Consider the following 22,649-nt stretch of genomic DNA (forward strand, 5'->3'; position numbering starts at 1 on the left):
TGGTAATCTATGACACATCAGTTCCAAACTGAACAGTGAAAAGTCAGAGGGTATGAGACAGTTTAAGACTGGCGGCATCTGTCTGAACAGTGGAACAGGAGTAAAATACAACAGGGGGAAAAAATCATAACTACACTGTCTGTCTGTCTGTATCCAGGCAGAGGCAGGCACTCAGTTGAAAAATCTCAGTGCCAGCATATGTTGGCTGTTTGTATTATGAGAGCAACTGGCAGAAGTTGAACCATCTGGCTGAAGTTCAAGAGGCGTTTGAATACAGACCATTCTCCTAACCCTCCCCCCATGCACCCCCCTAAGATTTGCTTTGGAGTTAGTCAAAAAGGTTGCCAGAACCTGTGAATCATTGCAGTATGCCACTCGCAGAGAAATGAATGGTAGAAGTGTGTTTTTATTTTTACAGGAATGCATTGTTGTACTACTTCAGTTGCTTTATGTGCAGTGGAGAGAGAGGCAATGGGGTGGCTGCAGTGGAGAGAGACGCAATGGGTGTCTACAGTGGAGAGAGAGGCAATGGGGTGGCTGCAGTGGAGAGAGACGCAATGGGTGTCTACAGTGGAGAGAGAGGCAATGGGGTGGCTGCAGTGGAGAGAGACGCAATGGGTGTCTACAGTGGAGAGAGAGGCAATGGGGTGGCTGCAGTGGAGAGAGACGCAATGGGTGTCTACAGTGGAGAGAGAGGCAATGGGGTGGCTGCAGTGGAGAGAGACGCAATGGGTGTCTACAGTGGAGAGAGAGGCAATGGGGTGGCTGCAGTGGAGAGAGACGCAATGGGTGTCTACAGTGGAGAGAGAGGCAATGGGGTGGCTGCAGTGGAGAGAGACGCAATGGGTGTCTACAGTGGAGAGAGAGGCAATAGGGTGGCTGCAGTGGAGAGAGAGGCAATGGGGAGGCTGCAGTGGAGAGAGAGGCAATGGGGTGGCTGCAGTGGAGAGAGAGGCAATGGGGTGGCTGCAGTGGAGAGAGAGGCAATGGGGTGGCTGCAGTGGAGAGAGAGGCAATGGGGTGGCTGCAGTGGAGAGAGAGGCAATGGGGTGGCTGCAGTGGAGAGAGAGGCAATGGGGTGGCTGCAGTGGAGAGAGGGGCAATGGGGAGGCTGCAGTGGAGAGAGAGGCAATGGGGTGGCTGCAGTGGAGAGAGAGGCAATGGGGTGGCTGCAGTGGAGAGATAGGCAATGGGGTGGCTGCAGTGGAGAGAGAGGCAATGGGGTGGCTGCAGTGGAGAGAGAGGCAATGGGGTGGCTGCAGTGGAGAGAGAGGCAATGGGGTGGCTGCAGTGGAGAGAGGCAATGGGGTGGCTGCAGTGGAGAGAGGCAATGGGGAGGCTACAGTGAAGAGAGAGGCAATGGGGTGGCTGCAGTGGAGAGAGAGGCAATGGGGTGGCTGCAGTGGAGAGAGAGGCAATGGGGTGGCTGCAGTGGAGAGAGGCAATGGGGTGGCTTCAGTGGAGAGAGAGGCAATGGGGAGGCAGCAGTGGAGAGAGAGTCAATGGGGTGGCTGCAGTGGAGAGAGAGGCAATGGGGAGGCTGCAGTGGCGAGAGAGGCAATGGGGTGGCTGCAGTGGAGAGAGAGAGGCAATGGGGTGGCTGCAGTGGAGAGAGAGGCAATGGGGTGGCAGCAGTGAAGAGAGAGGCAATGGGGTGGCTGCAGTGGAGAGAGAGGCAATGGGGTGGCTGCAGTGGAGAGAGAGACAATGGGGTGGCTGCAGTGGAGAGAGAGGCAATGGGGTGGCAGCAGTGGAGAGAGAGGCAATGGGGTGGCTGCAGTGGAGAGAGAGGCAATGGGGTGGCTGCAGTGGAGAGAGAGGCAATGGGGTGGCTGCAGTGGAGAGAGAGGCAATGGGGCGGCTGCAGTGGAGAGAGAGGCAATGGGGAGGCTGCAGTGGAGAGAGAGGCAATGGGGTGGCTGCAGTGGAGAGAGAGGCAATGGGGTGGCTGCATAAAAATATAAATGTCAAACTCACTCCCACAACGCTAGAACCCCTCTATGTTAAAACATCCATGTTTAAACTCTCACACACAGAACCTGATCTCTCATACTCTCTTTCATTGTCAAATTCAACTTTACGGAAGAATGTCGTTATAACATAAGACGTTACTCTCTGCTAATTCATAATGGCTCCGCATTGTCTGTGTCCTGGCTAGAGAATGGGCCCTCTGTGACCTTACACAGTGGTTCTGTTCAGGGGTCAGCTGCCACAGACCCTGGGCTGCTCCTGCTACCGGTCACACTGTGTGGAGAATGACACAGTCACAGAGACTAGTCATCGTTAACCATGTGAGTCACTCATTAAGAATAGCAATGCCAGTCAGGAAGGAGCTGGAGGAACAGCATAGCAATGCACTGAAGCTGAATCTAACAGCTAAATCTGTTGTACATTACTTTTGATATTTCACAGTTTATGTTTTTTTGCTAATCATTTTGTCAACTAATGAGTAACAACATATTTAGAAACATGAAATATAAATGTTAACGTGAAAGAGTGATCAATAAATAATTTTGTATGGGACTGTCATTTTTTCCCCCTGCAGGCCAAGATCACTATTATATATTTGGATTGGGCAAGCTCTCATAATGCAGATGTTGACGTTTTCTTACAATGTTGTTATTATAGTCATACATGTTTCGGCTTAGGCTACTACTGTATATTATGTAATTGGTAAAACTATATGGAGATAAAAATAACTGAAGGCATGAACAATCAACGCGTTATTTTGCGCATGTTGCCTTGAACAGAGGAAAAAGTTGTTCAAAAAAGTGAACTTTTCGAATTTGGTTTTCTTGGGGAGAGTAGGGGGGGCTAGCTTCCTCAGCATATTCCGGGTTTCGCTGGATGAGAAGTTTCCTGTGTTGGTCGGTAGTGAGACTCGCTGCAGAAGCAGATAAACAATATGAACTGACACGGTGAAACCGTTAACTTTAGGAAAATCAAGTACATGTCCTCTTTCTAGTTGCAGTAGTCCGACAACGCCATAGCTATGGCGCGAGACTGCACTACACGAAGTTTGGACAATATTGACCTCTCTGCTTTGAGGGTGAGTTCTAGTTGTGCCAACGTCTAATTCATTGAAATGTAGGTTGACTTTTGTGTAAACATTGCGTAGTCGATGTTGGTTACAAAGTTTCAAACTGTAGTCTATTAATTTAAGGAAACGTCAGCTACATTGTAACAAAAAGTGAGCAACGTTGTAACAAATTGTTTGAGCTTTCCTGTCACAATATTAAGAAACCATTGATGCAATTTTCTGTACATGTTTTGCTTTCAGAAGTGAATATGTTTTTGGTTTGTCAGATTTACATCTGTTTCATAAGCAACTGAACGATTGGGGGTAAAATAACTGGAGTTAAAAAAAGTTGTCTAAGTTACAATAATAATGCAGTAGAAATATGGTGTTGGCATGGTACAAGTGTTGACAAATGAAACATACTTGTTGGGAGCCATGCCATGCAATATTCCGTTTAAATGATGACCTAAAGGTCCAACATTATTCTGATCAGGTGCTTTCAAAATGACTTTATTTATTTATGTCTGTGCCCTTTCAATTCATGTGAAGTAATGTAATGTTGTCGCCTTGTTTCAGGATCCTGCTGGGATATTTGAGCTGGTAGAAGTGGTTGGAAATGGAACATATGGGCAAGTCTACAAGGTTTGTAGTTTATGTCAGACCTACTTTCCTATTCTTGTATTTGATCATGATTACAATTGCAGATGTGTTGTCAGTTGGAATGATTGACATTCAAAGGAGCATATTGAAAATACAATATGTAAATGTTGCAAGATGGCACTCTCTCAATATTTAATTGAAGTTGAAAAGGAAAATGTATATAGTAACACAACTACAGCTGACAGCAGATGTTAGTGTGACACTTGGTGTAGGTCTAATGAAAGTACTAACTACTAAGTGAGAAAAGCGAGTGAAAGAAACGGTGACCCAAATGCACTGTGTAGTAGCTTACAAACACAAGCATCTTTAACACTCTTGGGTGGAGTCCACTTCCTTATCGAAATCAGCATCACTGAAAGTTTCAGTGATGGTTTGTGGTTCTTTAAAAAAAACATTTAAATTAGCTTGACCGGCAAAGCGAGTGGTGCTAGCCACATTCTCACAGATGTGTCAACTCAGAGTGTGAGCTAGCAGTTGGGTGAATACCTTAGGTTGCACAAGCCTTTGATTTACAAGAAGGTAACCCAGTCGAGATCCGGTGTAACATAAAAGAGATCAAGAATGCATTACATGATAAAAGCTTTTTTAATGTCACACAATTTTTGTCCACTTATACTCAAAAGTGCAAGAAGGTTGTCTGTTAATATCAATTCCTAAACAGTAGTTAGCATAGTTCCAAACTGAAAAGACAGACTGTCAACTCTGTTGTTAATGTAGTACACAGCATGTCAAAATCTCAGCTGAATTTAATATATATTTTCTGTTATATGGATCAATGTCAGAGTTGGCCATTAGTGGCCAGACAGCTTCCTCCTCTTCTTTCCTCTTCTGTGTGCAGTGCAGTGCACACTTTCAGACCTATAACAGGAACAGTGACTTCACACATATTCCAAATTCCTTGTCATTCTTCAGGTCAATGATTTCTATCTCACGTACACTGAGTGAACAAAACATAAGGAACACCATGACATAGACTAACCAGGTTAATCCAGGTGAAAGCTATGATCCCTTATTTATGTCACCTGTTAAATCCACTTAAATCAGTGTAGATTAAAGGGAGGAGACAGGTTAAAGAAGGTTTTTTAAGCCTTGAGGCAATTGAGACATGGATTGTGTATGTGTATCATTCAGAGGCTGAATAGTCAAGAGAAAATATTTAAGTGCCTTTGAACGGGATATGGCCATAGGTGCAGGGCACACCGGTTTGAGTGTGTCAAGAACTGCAACGCTGCTGGTTTTTCACACTCAACGGTTTCCTGTGTGTACCAAGAATGGTCCACCACCCAAAGGACATCCAGCAAACTTGACACAACTGTGGGAAGCATTGGAATCAACATGGGCCAGCATCCCTGTGGAACGCTTTTGACACCTTGTAGAGTCCATGCCTCGATGAATTGAGGCTGTTCTGAGGGCAAAGGGGTGTTTAACTCAATATTAGGAAGGTGTTCCTAATGTTTTGTTAGCTCTGTATATGAACACCAAGAAGTGTGTTCAGTAATACTGCACACTTTAATCACCCAGCCAAACACTTCCTTCAAATGTGTTCATTTTCATGGTCATACAAACTGTATGTATTGTTTACATGCAATGAGAATAAATCCAGATAGGTTCTTGTATTTCACACTGTAATTCAGAATCCCTTTATTTGACATGAATAGTCTAAGGAAGGTGGTGAGCGTTTCTCAAAAATAATAATGTACTGTAGTTATTACACAATAAAACCTTAATAATAATATATTTATTTTGAACTGGCGTAACAAATCAGTGGTTTATGATACCATGTACTTGCATAAGTTGTTGACATTGTTGAGAAACATGAGGTAGTGGTCTTCTACAGCCCAGATTCATTAGTAGAGTAGAGGAAGTTGTCTCAAGACAGGTAGAGGGCGTGGTCACAGTGGTCATAATGGTCATAGTGGTCATAATGGTCATAGTGGTCATAATGGTCATAGTGGTCATAATGGTCATAGTGGTCATAATGGTCATAATGATCATAGTGGTCATAGTGGTCACAGTGGTTATAGTGACCATAATGGTCATAGTGACCATAATGGTCATAGTGGTCATAGTGGTCATAATGGTCACAGTGGTCATAATGGTCATAGTGGTCACAGTGGTCACAGTGGCCATAATGGTCATAGTGGTCATAATGGTCACAGTAGTCATAGTGGTCATAATGATCACAGTGGTCATAATGATCACAGTGGTCATAATGGTCATAGTGGTCATAATGGTCATAATTATCATAGTGGTCAAAGTGGTCACAGTGGTCATAATGGTCACAGTAGTCACTGTGGTCATAATGGTCACAGTGGTCATAATGGTCATAGTGGTCATAATGGTCACAGTGGTCATAATGGTCACAGTTGTGACTGTGGTCATAATGGTCACAGTGGTCATAATGGGCATAGTGGTCACAGTGGTCATAGTGGTCATAATGGTCACAGTGGTCATAATGGTCATAGTGGTCACAGTGGTCACAGTGGCCATAATGGTCATAGTGGTCATAATGGTCACAGTAGTCATAGTGGTCATAATGATCACAGTGGTCATAATGATCACAGTGGTCATAATGGTCATAGTGGTCATAATGGTCATAATTATCATAGTGGTCAAAGTGGTCACAGTGGTCATAATGGTCACAGTAGTCACTGTGGTCATAATGGTCACAGTGGTCATAATGGTCATAGTGGTCATAATGGTCACAGTGGTCATAATGGTCACAGTTGTGACTGTGGTCATAATGGTCACAGTGGTCATAATGGGCATAGTGGTCACAGTGGTCATAGTGGTCATAATGGTCAAAATGATCATAGTGGTCATAGTGGTCACAGTGGTCATAATGGTCACAGTGGTCATAATGGTCACAGTAGTCACTGTGGTCATAATGGTCACAGTGGTCATAATGGTCATAGAGGTCATAATGGTCACAGTGGTCATAATGGTCACAGTAGTCACTGTGGTCATAATGGTCACAGTGGTCATAGTGGTCATAATGGTCACAGAGGTCATAATGGTCATAGTGGTCACAGTGGTCATAATGGTCACAGTGGTCATAGTTGCTACAGTGGTCATAGTGGTCACAGTAGTCACTGTGGTCATAATGGTCACAGTGGTCACAGTGGCCATAATGGTCATAGTGGTCATAATGGTCACAGTGGTCATAGTGGTCATAATGGTCACAGTGGTCATAATGGTCATAGTGGTCACAGTGGTCATAATGGTCATAGTGGTCACAGTGGTCATAATGGTCATAGTGGTCATAATGGTCATAGTGGTCACAGTGGTCATAGTGGTCATAGTGGCCATAATGGTCATAGTGGTCATAATGGTCACAGTGGTCATAGTGGTCATAATAGTCACAGTGGTCATAATGGTCATAGTGGTCACAGTGGTCACAGTGGCCATAATGGTAATAGTGGTCATAATGGTCATAATGGTCACAGTGGTCATAATGGTCATAGTGGTCATAGTGGTCATAATAGTCATAATGATTATAGTGGTCACAGTGGTCACAGTAGTCACAGTAGTCACTGTGGTCATAATGGTCACAGTAGTCACTGTGGTCATAATGGTCACAGTGGTCATAATGATCATAATGGTCATAATGGTCACAGAGGTCATAATGGTCATAGTGGTCACAGTGGTCATAATGGTCACAGTGGTCATAGTGGCCACAGTGGTCATAGTGGTCACAGTAGTCACTGTGGTCATAATGGTCACAGTAGTCACAGTGGCCATAATGGTCATAGTGGTCATAATGGTCACAGTGGTCATAGTGGTCATAATGGTCACAGTGGTCATAATGGTCATAGTGGTCACAGTGGTCATAATGGTCATAGTGGTCATAGTGGTCATAGTGGTCATAATGGTCATAGTGGTCACATTGCTCACAGTGGTCACAGTGGTCATGCTGGTCATAGTGGTCATAATGGTCATAGTGGTCATACTGGTCATAGTGGTCATACTGGTCATAGTGGTCATACTGGTCATAATGGTCACAGTGGTCATAATGGTCATAATGATCATAGTGGTCATAATGGTCATAATGATCATAGTGGTCATAGTGGTCACAGTGGTCATAATGGTCACAGTTGTCACTGTGGTCATAATGGTCACAGAGGTCATAATGGTCATAGTGGTCATAGTGGTCACAGTGGTCACAGTGGTCATAATGGTCATAATGGTCATAGTGGTCACAGTGGTCATAATGGTCATAGTGGTCATAGTGGTCATAGTGGTCATAATGGTCATAGTGGTCACATTGCTCACAGTGGTCACAGTGGTCATGCTGGTCATAGTGGTCATAATGGTCATAGTGGTCATACTGGTCATAGTGGTCATACTGGTCATAGTGGTCATACTGGTCATAATGGTCACAGTGGTCATAATGGTCATAATGATCATAGTGGTCATAATGGTCATAATGATCATAGTGGTCATAGTGGTCACAGTGGTCATAATGGTCACAGTTGTCACTGTGGTCATAATGGTCACAGAGGTCATAATGGTCATAGTGGTCATAGTGGTCACAGTGGTCACAGTGGTCATAATGGTCACAGTGGTCATAGTGGTCACAGTAGTCACTGTGGTCATAATGGTCACAGTGGTCATAATGGTCACAGTGGCCATAATGGTCATAGTGGTCATAATGGTCACAGTGGTCACAGTGGTAATAGTGGTCACAATGGTCATAGTGGTCACAGTGGTCATAATGGTCACAGTGGTCATAATGGTCATAGTGGTCACAGTGGTCACAGTGGCCATAATGGTCATAGTGGTCATAATGGTCACAGTGGTCATAGTGGTCATAATGGTCACAGTGGTCATAGTGGTCATAATGGTCATAATGATCATAGTGGTCATAGTGGTCACAGTGGTCATAATGGTCACAGTAGTCACAGTGTTCATAATGGTCACAGTGGTCATAATGGTCATAGTGGTCATAATGGTCACAGAGGTCATAATGGTCATAGTGGTCATAGTGGTCACAGTGGTCATAATGGTCACAGTGGTCATAGTGGCCACAGTGGTCACAGTATTCACTGTGGTCATAATGGTCACAGTGGTCACAGTGGCCATAATGGTCATAGTGGTCATAATGGTCACAGAGGTCATAATGGTCATAGTGGTCATAATGGTCACAGAGGTCATAATGGTCATAGTGGTCATAGTGGTCACAGTGGTCATAATGGTCACAGTGGTCATAGTGGTCATAGTGGTCACATTGCTCACAGTGGTCAAAGGGGTCACAGTGGTCACAGTGGTCATGCTGGTCATAGTGGTCATAGTGGTCATACTGGTCATAGTGGTCATACTGGTCATAGTGGTCATAGTGGTCATAATGGTCATAGTGGTCATAATGGTCACAGTGGTCACAGTGGTCATAGTGGTCAAAGGGGTCACAGTGGTCATAATGGTCATAGTGGTCATAGTGGTCATAGTGGTCATAATGGTCACAGAGGTCATAATGGTCATAGTGGTCATAATGGTCACAGAGGTCATAATGGTCATAGTGGTCATAATGGTCATAATGGTCACAGTGGTCATAGTGGTCATAGTGGTCACATTGCTCACAGTGGTCAAATGGGTCACAGTGGTCACAGTGGTCATGCTGGTCATAGTGGTCATACTGGTCATAGTGGTCATACTGGTCATAGTGGTCATACTTGTCATAGTGGTCATAGTGGTCATAATGGTCACAGTGGTCATAGTGGTCAAAGGGGTCACAGTGGTCATAGTGGTCATAGTTGGCATAGTGGTCACAGTGGTCATAGTTGTCATAATGGTCATAGTGGTCATAGTGGTCAAAGGGGTCACAGTGGTCATAGTGGTCATAGTTGGCATAGTGGTCACAGTGGTCATAGTTGTCATAATGGTCATAGTGGTCATAGTGGTCAAAGGGGTCACAGTGGTCATAGTGGTCACAGTGGTCATAGTGGTCACAGTGGTCATAGTTGTCATAATGGTCATAGTGGTCATAGTGGTCAAAGGGGTCATAGTAGTCACAGTGGTCATAGTTGTCATAATGGTCATAGTAGTCATAGTGGTCAAAGGGGTCACAGTGGTCATAGTGGTCACAGTGGTCACAGTTGTCATAGTGGTCACAGTGGTCATAGTTGTCATAATGGTCATAGTGGTCATAGTGGTCAAAGGGGTCATAGTAGTCACAGTGGTCATAGTTGTCATAATGGTCATAGTGGTCATAGTGGTCAAAGGGGTCACAGTGGTCATAGTGGTCACAGTGGTCATAGTGGTCACAGTGGTCATAGTTGTCATAATGGTCATAGTGGTCATAGTGGTCAAAGGGGTCATAGTGGTCACAGTGGTCATAGTGGCCATACTGGTCATAGTGGTCACAGTGGTCATAGTTGTCATAATGGTCGTAGTGGTCATAGTGGTCATAGTGGTCATAGGGGTCAAAGTAGTCACAGTGGTCATAGTGGTCATAGTGGTCACAGTGGTCATAGTGGTCACAGTGGTCATAGTTGTCATAATGGTCATAGTGATCATATTGGTCATAGGGGTCATAGTGGTCACAGTGGTCATAGTGGCCATACTGGTCATAGTGTTCTCAGAATCTTATTATTTGTATTTTTTTCTCCTCTACAATTTATCTGTTCTGAAAACAGAACGTCAAAGGGAATGTGCGTCTGTGGAAAATATTGATTTTGAAATCGTTTATTGGGCTTGTTCTGAAGGCAGCACATCTTGTTTTACAGTACAGTCTGAAGTCTTGGTTTTAATCATCCACCCCCTTGGGGTTTCAGTGCAGATGTCTGATCCATGCCACAGTTTTGTTCAATGCTGAATCTTTTAGAAGTGACAATTACTGTCAGGCTGAGATAACAAAAAACAGTCCAGGGCCCGGTTTCCAAATAGCGATAGAACATAGGCTTACGAGTGTTTTAACGATGTATCTTTCCTACAACGGCCGAAGATGTAACATGCGTTTCCCAAAACACCACGCAGAGAGAATGTTTGCTAAGTGCGTCATCGAAATAAAGGGAGCGCTATTCTGGGTCAGCTTTCTCCATTCAAATGTTACCTTAACATTAGAATTATTCCACAATACTGACGACGGATCAGCTCCTAGAGATATTATCACGTAATGGCTGCAAATATTGAGGTGGCTTATTCTAATGCTTACCCTATAATAATGCACTAAATCAAGATTTGGCACATCATTGCACATATATGCACACACTGGTCACACTGTATTTATTTATTTTGCTCCTTTTCACCACATTATTTATATTTCTACTTCGCACATTCTTCCACTGCAAATCTACCATTCCAGTGTTTTACTTGCTATATCGTATTTACTTTGCCACCATGGCCTTTTTTTGCCTTTAACTCCCTTAACTCACCTCATTTGCTCACATTGTATATAGACTTATTTTTCTACTGTATTATTGACTGTATGTTTGTTTTACTCCATGTGTAACTCTGTGTTGTTGTATGTGTCGAACTGCTTTGCTTTATCTTGGCCAGGTCGCAATTATAAATGAGAACTTGTTCTCAACTTGCCTACCTGGTTAAATAAAGGTGAAAAGAAATATATATATATATATACAGTGCCTTGCGAAAGTATTCGGCCCCCTTGAACTTTGCGACCTTTTGCCACATTTCAGGCTTCAAACATAAAGATATAAAACTGTATTTTTTTGTGAAGAATCAACAACAAGTGGGACACAATCATGAAGTGGAACGACATTTATTGGATATTTCAAACTTTTTTAACAAATCAAAAAACTGAAAAATTGGGCGTGCAAAATTATTCAGCCCCTTTACTTTCAGTGCAGCAAACTCTCTCCAGAAGTTCAGTGAGGATCTCTGAATGATCCAATGTTGACCTAAATGACTAATGATGATAAATACAATCCACCTGTGTGTAATCAAGTCTCCGTATAAATGCACCTGCACTGTGATAGTCTCAGAGGTCCATTAAAAGCGCAGAGAGCATCATAAAGAACAAGGAACACACCAGGCAGGTCCGAGATACTGTTGTGAAGAAGTTTAAAGCCGGATTTGGATACAAAAAGATTTCCAAAGCTTTAAACATCCCAAGGAGCACTGTGCAAGCGATAATATTGAAATGGAAGGAGTATCAGACCACTGCATATATATATATATGTTAGGCTACACCATGAAATACATTGAGGCAAAATAGCAAAATAAAGTTGCCAAATAGCTAAATAAAACTAAATTGAATAAACATGAAATTGATTTCAATATCATTTATATACACTACATGACCAAAAGTATCGTGCTCGTCAAACATCTCATACCAAAATCATGGGTATTAATATGTAGTTGGTCCCCCTTTTGCTGCTATAACAGCCTCCACTCTCTGGGAAGGCTTTCCACTAGATGTTGGAACATTGCTGCAGGGACTTGCTTCTATTCAGCCACAAGAGCATTAGTGAGGTCGGGTACTGATGTTGGGCAACTACGTCTGGCTTGCAGTCGGTGTTCCAATTCACCCCAAAGGTGTTCGATGGGGTTGCGGTCAGAGCTCTGTGCAGGTCAGTCAAGTTCTTCCACACCAATCTCGACAAACCATTTCAGTATGGACCTTGCTTTGTCCACGGGGGCATTGTCATGTTGAAACAGAAAAGGGCCTTCCCAAACTGTTGCCACAAAGTTGGAAGCACAGAATCATCTAGAATGTCATTGTATGCTGTAGCGTTAACATTTCCCTTTACTGGAACTAAGGGGCCTAGCCCGAGTCATAAAAAACAGTCCCAGACCATTATTCCTCCTCCACCAAACTTTATAGTCGGCACTATGCATTGGGGCTGGTAGCATTTGCTTGGCATTGCTAAACTCAGATTAGTCCTTCGGACTGACAGATGTTGCCCTGAAGTGTACTGTGATTTAGTCAAACAGTACACTTCAGGGCAAATCTTCAGCTGTTTAAAATGCAGATAAATGGTTGTTAGCATGATGTGTGGTGGGATCTTTGGTGAAAGCAGGGGAAATGGCAGTGGTGTCATACCATGGGAAACACTGATGAGAATGTCAGCCCGGTAAACTCTCTAAAATGGGTGACCTTTGCCATATGATGTTCAATGTCTGTTCTTCAAAATACCAGTCCATACTATGTCATGCAAGATGAGATAGTATGTATCCAAATCAAATAATGAATAATACTTGCAAGCAGCACAAAATTCTAACAACATATTACTACTATGTGTGTTAGAAAATAATAGAACTTCAGTTAGTATCATCCTGATAATACTGTGCAGTTCTAGTATGCTAGGGCACCTGACTTGTTGTCATGCTCAGGAGAGGAAGACTTGGCACCGATGCTGGTCTATTGTTTCCAGTCTACCTTTACTTACATGGAACCCTGTTTTTGACCTGTTTAACACAGCGTTCTTATCATCTCATTGTAAGTGCTGAATAATCATGTTTTTTTTATTGTAGTATTTTGGATAATCTTGTTATTGTCGTGTGTCTGACAGCCAGTGGTGGTCTTCATTTTAGAACCGCTCCTAATCTCCTCAGCTTTTAGGGTGAAGCAGTGGGTATGTCCTCATCATGTTTTCCAGGGGGTTATGTGTCTGGCCTCATCTTTGCATTCATCACAGGCATCAGAGTAATGGTTTTCTTAACATAGTAAATCTTACAGAGACCCATCAATGCTGGTTAAAAGGGTGGATTGTTAGCAAGGGTCACATGATGAGAGTAGTTTCCCCGAGGTAGTTTATCCTCTGGGGGCTTCATGTAGTTTGGCAGAAGAATAGGATGGTCCATTCAGAGAGGAGCTTGTGTGATAGGGTCTTTCACTCATTCCAGGGTAAACTTTAACATGTGACTAACCATCTTAGTAAGAATGAAAATGGATTGTGATTTGTTCCATCAGTGATCTCATCTGTGTCTTCTGGGGATACAGTACTCAAGAGTGTTGAAGTAATTAGGCGTACCGTAGATTGTGTAATTGTCAGTGTTTGACATGTTGTATTTGGTTTAGCAATACATTCTTATTGTATGACGATAACTGTCTCAGTCCATATAGCAATATCTCATGCTATTGTTCTTAGGCTGACTATATCTAGGGTGTATTCTTCTTTTGAATGGGCACTTCCCTGTCTTGCGATATGCAAACTCATGTAGTGTGAAAAAGTTGGTTAAAGCCAGGCTAGCAGTGCAGCAACAGAGCAGCACTGGAGAGGCGTCGTCACTTGCGTGCCTCTCAGGTCAGATATTGAGAAAGTCCCAGTATATTGGGAATCATCACGAAGCAGGCAGGGAGAGGAAATTGATTTCTGAACCTCAGCCGATGTTCAAACCACTGGGACACCTGCCTGGATCTGGTGGCGTTACTGTATCCCAGTCCCCTCAGCTCTGAGAAAGAGACATGGAAGGGCCCCGTCCTGGTGTTGAGATGTGGGCTCACTGGATGCGTCACGAATGGTACTCTATTCCCTATTTAGTGCACTACATTTGACCAGGGCCCATAGGGAAAATGGTGCCATTTGGGATGCAGCTACCGAGTAGGCCTGTGTTTGGGTAGGGAACGGGAGAAGGCCCTCCCTATGCACGCGTGGTAGGAACTGTGGTAGTGGGTAGGTGTTGGGCGATATACCCTTTCATAAGGAAATCAGTCAATTAATATAAATTCATTAGGCCCTAATCTATTGACTTCACATGACTAGGAATACATATATGGTAGAGGCGTGGATCAGAAAACCAGTCAGTATCTGGTGTGACCACTATTTGCCTCATGCAGCGCAACACATCTCCTTCGCATAGAGTTGATCATGCTGTTGATTGTGGCCTATGGAATGATGTCCCGCTACTCTTCAATGGCTGTGCAAAGTTACTGGATATTAGAGGGAACTGGAACACACTGTCGTACACGTCGATCCAGAGCATCCAAAACATGCTCAATGGGTGATATGTCTGGTGAGTATGCAGGCCATGGAAGAACTGGGACATTTTCAGCTTCCAGGAATTGTGTACAGATCCTTGCGACATGGGGCTGTGCCTCATGCTGAAAAATGAGGTGATGGCGGGGGATGAATGGCACTACAATGGGCCACAGGATTTCGTCACGGTTTCTCTGTAAATTGAAATTGCCATTGATAAATTGCAATTGTGTTTGTTGTCTGTAGCTTATGTCTGCCCATACCATAACCCCACTGCCACAATGTGGAACTCTGTTCACAATGTTTACATCAGCAAACCGCTTGCCCACACAATGCCATATACTTGGTCTGCAAATGTGAGGCCAGTTGGATGTACTACCAAGTTTTCAAAAATGAAGTTAGAGGTTGCTTATGGTAGAGAAATGAACATTCAATTCTCTGGCAACAGCTCTGGTGGACATTCCTGCAGTATGCATTCCAATTGCACGCCCCCTCAAAACTTGAGACATCTGTGGCATTATGTTGTGTGACAAAACTGCACATATTAGAGTGGACTTATATTATCCCCAGCACAAGGTGCACCTGTGTAATGATCATGCTGTTTAATCAGCTTCTTGATACGCCATACCTGTCAGGTGGTGGGATATTCTTGGCCAAGGAGAAATGGTCACTAACAGGGATGTAATCAAATTTGTCCACATTTGAGAGAAATGTCTGCAATATTTTATTTCAGCTCATGAAACATGGGACCAATCACTTTACATGTTGTGTTTAGACTTTTGTTCAGTGTATAAGAAATCTAAGATGTGTCAAATAAATTATATCCAGCTCAGGGCTCCAGTTATGCATTTGGTTTGTTAACTTGCTAGCTAAGTTGCTGGATGTCAAGATCAAGCTTCTTGGTTACATCAGAGACATTCAATCCCCTCCTGGATCAAGATCCCTGTTGCCTAAATTGTTTTGTGCATATATAAAAATGTATGTATATACAGTGCCTTGCGAAAGTATTCGGCCCCCTTGAACTTTGCGACCTTTTGCCACATTTTAGGCTTCAAACATAAATATATAAAACTGTATTTTTTTGTGAAGAATCAACAACAAGTGGGACACAATCATGAAGTGGAACGACATTTATTGGATATTTCAAACTTTTTTAACAAATCAAAAACTGAAAATTGGACGTGCAAAATTATTCAGCCCCTTTACTTTCAGTGCAGCAAACTCTCTCCAGAAGTTCAGTGAGGATCTCTGAATGATCTAATGTTGACCTAAATGACTAATGATGATAAATACAATCCACCTGTGTGTATTCAAGTCTCCGTATAAATGCACCTGCACTGTGATAGTCTCAGAGGTCCGTCAAAAGCGTAGAGAGCATCATGAAGAACAAGGAACACACCAGGCAGGTCCGAGATACTGTTGTGAAGAAGTTTACAGCCGGATTTGGATACAAACAGATTTCCAAAGCTTTAAACATCCCAAGGAGCACTGTGCAAGCGATAATATTGAAATGGAAGGAGTATCAGACCACTGCAAATCTACCAAGACCTGGCCGTCCCTCTAAACTTTCAGCTCATACAAGGAGAAGACTGATCAGAGATGCAGCCAAGAGGCCCATGATCATTCTGGATTAACTGCAGAGATCTACAGCTGAGGTGGGAGACTCTGTCCATAGGACAACAATCAGTCGTATATTGCACAAATCTAGCCTTTATGGAAGAGTGGCAAGAAGAAAGCCATTTCTTAAAGATATCCATAAAAAGTGTTGTTTAAAGTTTGCCACAAGCCACCTGGGAGACACACCAAACATGTGGAAGAAGGTGCTCTGGTCAGATGAAACCAAAATTGAACTTTTTGGCAACAATGCAAAACGTTATGTTTGGCGTAAAAGCAACACAGCTGAACACACCATCCCCACTGTCAAACATGGTGGTGGCAGCATCATGGTTTGGGCCTGCTATTCTTCAGCAGGGACAGGGAAGATGGTTAAAATTGATGGGAAGATGGATGGAGCCAAATACAGGACCATTCTGGAAGAAAACCTGATGGAGTCTGCAAAAGACCTGAGACTGGGACGGAGATTTGTCTTCCAACAAGACAATGATCCAAAACATAAAGCAAAATCTACAATGGAATGGTTCTAAAATAAACATATCCAGGTGTTAGAATGGCCAAGTCAAAGTCCAGACCTGAATCCAATCCAGAATCTGTGGAAAGAACTGAAAACTGCTGTTCACAAATGCTCTCCATCCAATCTCACTGAGCTCGAGCTGTTTTGCAAGGAGGAATGGGAAAAAAATTCAGTCTCTCGATGTGCAAAACTGATAGAGACATACCCCAAGCGACTTACAGCTGTAATCGCAGCAAATGGTGGCGCTACAAAGTATTAATTTAAGGGGGCTGAATAATTTTGCACGCCCAATTTTTCAGTTTTTGATTTGTTAAAAAAGTTTGAAATATCCAATAAATGTCGTTCCACTTCATGATTGTGTCCCACTTGTTGTTGATTCTTCACAAAAAAATACAGTTTTATATCTTTATGTTTGAAGCCTGAAATGTGGCAAAAGGTCGCAAAGTTCAAGGGGGCCGAATACTTTCGCAAGGCACTGTATATATTTATTTTCAGAATGTGAAATGTCAGAATAATAGGAGGAGAGAATCATTTATTCGTGACTAGGGTGTGTTCTAGTCTTGAATTTCTATGTTGGTGTGATTCCCAATGGTTCCCAATTGGAGGCAGCTGATGATCGTTGCCTCTAACTGGGGATCATATTTAGTGTGGTCCTTTTCCCACACGCGTTTGTGGGATATTGTTTCGTTTTGGTTTAGTGCTATGTGCGCTACGAACTGCACGTTAGTTTATTCTTTGTTGTTTTTGAAGGTTCACTTTAATAAATATGTGGAACTCTACTCACGCTGCGCCTTGGTCCGCTCATTATGTATACGACGAACGTGACAGAATATCCCACCACTACAGGACCAAGCAGCGTACCATTTAGGTAAAGGAGAGCTGGACATGGGAGGAAATAATGGCTGGATGCGAGACCCTTCCTTGGCGGGAGTCGCCACGGAGAATGGGAGGATAGCGAAGACACCGGAGTCCGCGGCCACAGGAACTTCAAGATTTTTTGGGGGGGGGCACAAGGGGCTGTCAGTCGAGCCGAGGAGAGAGCCAGAGACCGTTGGGGAGTCGATGGAGCTGTTGGAGGAGGGAGATCGAGATGTTGGTTAGGTGTATTCTGCAGCGCACACGCCCTGAAGAGCGTGTCATCAGTCCGGTGAAACATGTAACGGCTCCACGCATCAGGCCTTCAGTGCGCCTCCCCAGCCCTGTACGTCCTATGCCGGTTCCTCGTACTCGCCCTGAAGAGTGTGTCATCAGTCCGGTGTCACCTGTGCCGGCTCCACGCACCAGGCCTCCAGTGCGCCTCCCCAGCCCGGTACGTCCTGTGCCGGCTCCCCGCACTCGCCCTGAGGAGCGTGTCATCAGTCCGATGCGACCTGCGCCGATGCCCAGTCCAGGCACAGTGTCCAGTCCCGCTCCATGGCAGGAACCTTCCTCTGCGCCGGTGCCCAGTCCAGGCACGGTGTCCAGTCCTGCTCCATGTGAGGAACCTTCCTCTGCGCCGGTGCCCAGTCCAGGCACGGTGTCCAGTCCCGCTCCATGGCAGGAACCTTCCTCTGCGCCGGTGCCCAGTCCAGGCACGGTGTCCAGTCCTGCTCCATGGCCGGATCCGTGGGTTGAGAGGGTGCTATGTCCCGCACCAGAGCCGCCACCGACCCACCCTAACCCTCCCCATCCAGATTGAGGTTTTGCAGTCGGAATCCGCACCTTTGGGGGCGGGGTACTGTCAAAGAACTGAAAACTGCTGTTCATAAATGCTCTCCATCCAACCTCACTGAGCTCGAGCTGTTTTGCAAGGGGGAATGGGAAAAAAATTCAGTCTCTCGATGTGCAAAACTGATAGAGACATACCCCAAGCGACTTACAGCTGTAATCGCAGCAAAAGGTGGCGCTACAAAGTATTAACTTAAGGGGGCTGAATAATTTTGCACGCCCAATTTTTCAGTTTTTGATTTGTTAAAAAAGTTTGAAATATCCAATAAATGTCGTTCCATTTCATGATTGTGTCCCACTTGTTGTTGATTCTTCACAAAAAAAATACAGTTTTATATCTTTATGTTTGAAGCCTGAAATGTGGCAAAAGGTCGCAAAGTTCAAGGGGGCCGAATACTTTCGCAAGGCACTGTATCTAAACTTCCAACTTCAACTGTATATAATATATATTTTTTTTATAGCACCCCTTGTGTGCACTTCCAGTAATATCGCATTCCCCAGTATTGTACAGAAATGGTATGATGGTATGAAAATCTGGATACTGCCCAACCCTAGTAGTGGGTAATAACCCCTAGACCCTGCCCTCAGTGGGAGGTGTGGAGAGGGCAGCCGGTCCCTCGCTGAGCTATTTCTTCAGGACAGATGATTTTTCACAGACTATGCGCTTCAGCACTCTGTGATCCCATTCTCTGAGCTTGTGTGGCCTACCACTTCAGAGCTGAGCTGTTGTCGCTCCTAGATGTTTCCACTTCATAATAACAGCTCTTACAGTTGCCATCTTGCATCTTACATGATGCAAGATGGCACAGACAGAGATGGTCGCCTCGCTTCACATCCTTAGGAAACGATGCAGTAATTAGTTTTTTATGTATGATTTCTTACATTGTTAGCCCAGAAAATCTTAAGTGTTATTACATACAGACGGGAAGAACTATTGGATATAAGAGCAACATCAATTTACCAACATTATGACCAGGAATACGACTTTCCCGAAGCGGATCCTTTGTTCGGACCTCCACCCTGGACATTGTATCTAATGTGTGGAGAGGGCAGCCGGTCCCTCGCTGAGCTATTTCTGTCCAAAAGGGTATTTCCTCATTATTCCCTAACCATACTGTGAAGCCCCTCTCTCCGCCTATCACATTGTATTTAATGACAGGCAGAAAAACATGAAGTAGTGAATGAGAAAAAGCAGATTTCCGTCAGAAGAAAGGCAGTGGCACTTCTATCAACACTACTAAGGTGTGGATAAGAAGTGTATTGTGATGAGAGGTTCATTGCATGAGATCAGATCATTTGGGCCCCAAAATGTTGCCACAAATGTGCTGTAGTGTTAAGATTTCCCTTCACTGGAACTAAGGGGCCTAGCCCCAAAAAAGGCCCCAGACCATTATTCCTCCTCCACCAAATGTCATAGTTGGCACTATGCATTGGGGCTGGTAGTGTTCTCCTGGCATCCCCCTAACCCAGATTAGTCCGACAGACTACCAGATGGTGAAGAGTGAAATCATCACTCCAGAGAACACGTTTCCACTGCTCCAGAGTCCAATGGCGCCGAGCTTTACACCACTCCAGCCGACACTTCGCATTGCGCATGGTGATCTTAGGCTTGTGTGCGCCAGCTTGGACATGGATCCCATTTATGAAGCTCCCAAAGAACAGTTATTGTGCTGACGTTGCTTCTAGAGGCAGTTTGGAAGTGTTGCAACCGAGGACAGATGATTTTTCACAGACTATGCGCTTCAGCACTCTGTGATCCCATTCTCTGAGCTTGTGTGGCCTACCACTTCAGAGCTGAGCTGTTGTTGCTCCTAGATGTTTTCACTTCATAATAACAGCTCTTACAGTTGCCATCTTGCATCTTACATGATGCAAGATGGCACAGACAGAGATGGTCGCCTCGCTTCACATCCTTAGGAAACGATGCAGTAATTAGTTTTTTATGTATGATTTCTTACATTGTTAGCCCAGAAAATCTTAAGTGTTATTACATACAGACGGGAAGAACTATTGGATATAAGAGCAACATCAATTTACCAACATTATGACCAGGAATACGACTTTCCCGAAGCGGATCCTTTGTTCGGACCTCCACCCTGGACATTGGATCTAATCCCAGAGGCCGAACCAAAACAACGTTGTCGCCACAGGAGAGGCTGACGGAGTGGCCTTCTGGTCTGACTTAGAAGGCGTGCACACCATCCACCGCTTCCGAGCATATTTCTCACCAATATCCAGTCTCTAGACAAAAAGGTGGACGAAATTAGGGCATCAGAGATTGTAACATTCTCTGTTTCACGGAAACATGGCTTTCCCCCAGCAGATACCTTGACGGCCCTGAAAGAACTTCACTGGACTATGTAAACTGGAAACCATATATCCTGAGACTGCATTTATTGTAGCTGAGGATTTTAACAAAGCTAATTTGAGAACAAGGCTACCTATATTCTACCAGCACATTGATTGTTGTACCCGCTCGAGCAAAACACAGGACTACTGCTATTCTAACTTCTGCGATGCATACACGGCCCTCCCCGGCCCTCCCTTCGGCAAATCGGACCATGACTCCATCTTGTTGCTCCCATCCTATAGGCAGAAACTAAAACAGGAAGCGCCCGTGCTTAGGTCTGTCCGAAGCTGGTCTGATCAATTGGATCCACGCTTCAAGATTGCTTCAATCACGTGGACTGGGATATGTTCCGGGTAGCCTCAGACAATAACATCGACGTATACGCTGACTCTGTGAGTGAGTTTATTAGGAAGTGCATTGGAGATGTTGTACCCACTGTGACTATTAAAACCTTCCCTAATCAGAAACCGTGGATTGATGGCAGCATTCACGTAAAACTGAAAGTGCGAACCACTGCATTTAATCATGGCAAGGCGACTGGAAACATGACCAAATACTAACAGTGTAGGTATTCCCTCCGCAAGGCAATCAAACAAGTAGTGTCAGTATAGAGACAAAGTAGAGTCGCAATTCAACGGCTCAAACAGGAGACGTATGTGGCAGGGTCTACAGACAATCACGGATTACAAAAAGAAAACCATCGCATCGCGGACGTCTTGCTCCCAGACAAATTAAACAACTTCTTTGCACACTTTGAGGACAATAGACAATACAGTGCCACCGACATTGCCCGCTACCAAAGACTGTGGGCTCTCCTTCTCCATGGCCGACGTGAGTAATACATATAAACGTGTTAACCCTCGCAGGGCTGCCGGGCCAGACGGCATCCCTAGCCGCGTCCTCAAAGCATGCGCAGACCAGCTGGCTGGTGTGTTTACGGACATATTCAATCAATCCCTATCTCAGTCTGCTGTCCCCACATGCTTCAAGTTGGCCACCATTGTTCCTGTTCCCAAGAAAGCTAAGGTAACTGAACTAAATGACTATCGCCCCGTAGCACTCACTTCTGTCATCATGAAGTGCTTTGAGAGACTAGTCAAGGATCATATCACCTCCACCCTACCTGATACCCTAGACCCACTCCAATTTGCTTACCGCCCCAATAGGTCCACAGACGATGCAATCGCCATCACACTGCACACTGCCCAATCCCATTTGGACAAGAGGAATATCTATGGAAGAATGCAGTTCATTGATTACAGCTTAGCATTTAACACCATAGTACCCTCCAAACTCATCATTAAGCTTGAGACCCGGGGTCTCGACCCCGCCCTGTGCAACTGGGTCCTGGACTTTCTGACGGGCCGCCCCCCAGGTGCTGAAAGTAGGAAACAACATCTCCACCCGGCTGATCCTCAACACTGGAGCCCCACAAGGGTGCATTCTCAGCCCTCTCCTGTACTCCATGTTCACCAATGACTGTGTGGCCATGCACGCCTCCAGCTCAATCATCAAGTTTGCAGATGACACTACAGTGGTAGGCTTGATTACCAACAACGATGAGACAGCCTACAGGGAGGAGGTGAGGGCCCTCGGAGTATGGTGTCAGGAAAATAACCTCTCATTCAACTTCAACAAAACAAACGAGATGATCGTGAACTACAGGAAACATCAGAGGGAGCACATGCATTTCTCTACACTCACATTAACATCTGCTAACCATGTGTATGTGACCAATAAAATTAGATTTGTCCGGGGCAGAAATTTTACGAATTGACTTGTTGGAAAGGTGGCATCCTATGACAGTGCCACGTTGAAATTCATTGAGTTCTTCAGTAAGGCCATTCTAATGCCAATGTTTGTCTATGGAGATTGCATGGCTGTGTGCTCGATTTTACACACCTG

At 44.4% G+C, this 22,649-nt stretch overlaps 1 protein-coding gene across 2 annotated transcripts in view; it reads left to right on the forward strand.

The window, feature by feature from the left end:
- The first annotated feature begins 2,837 nt into the window (after positions 1 to 2,837).
- The window catches only part of LOC139391205 (mitogen-activated protein kinase kinase kinase kinase 4-like), a 131,482-nt gene continuing 111,670 nt past the window's right edge, over positions 2,838 to 22,649 (forward strand). For both annotated transcript variants that reach the window (XM_071138819.1, XM_071138820.1), the window contains exons 1-2: positions 2,838 to 3,049; positions 3,596 to 3,661. In XM_071138819.1, the coding sequence (XP_070994920.1) occupies positions 2,993 to 3,049; positions 3,596 to 3,661 (123 nt within the window). In that variant the 5' untranslated portion in view covers positions 2,838 to 2,992. The remainder of the gene's footprint in view (positions 3,050 to 3,595; positions 3,662 to 22,649) is intronic.

This window comes from Oncorhynchus clarkii, chromosome 31 (genome assembly GCF_045791955.1).
Source record: "Oncorhynchus clarkii lewisi isolate Uvic-CL-2024 chromosome 31, UVic_Ocla_1.0, whole genome shotgun sequence".
Taxonomy (NCBI): Eukaryota; Metazoa; Chordata; class Actinopteri; order Salmoniformes; family Salmonidae; genus Oncorhynchus; species Oncorhynchus clarkii.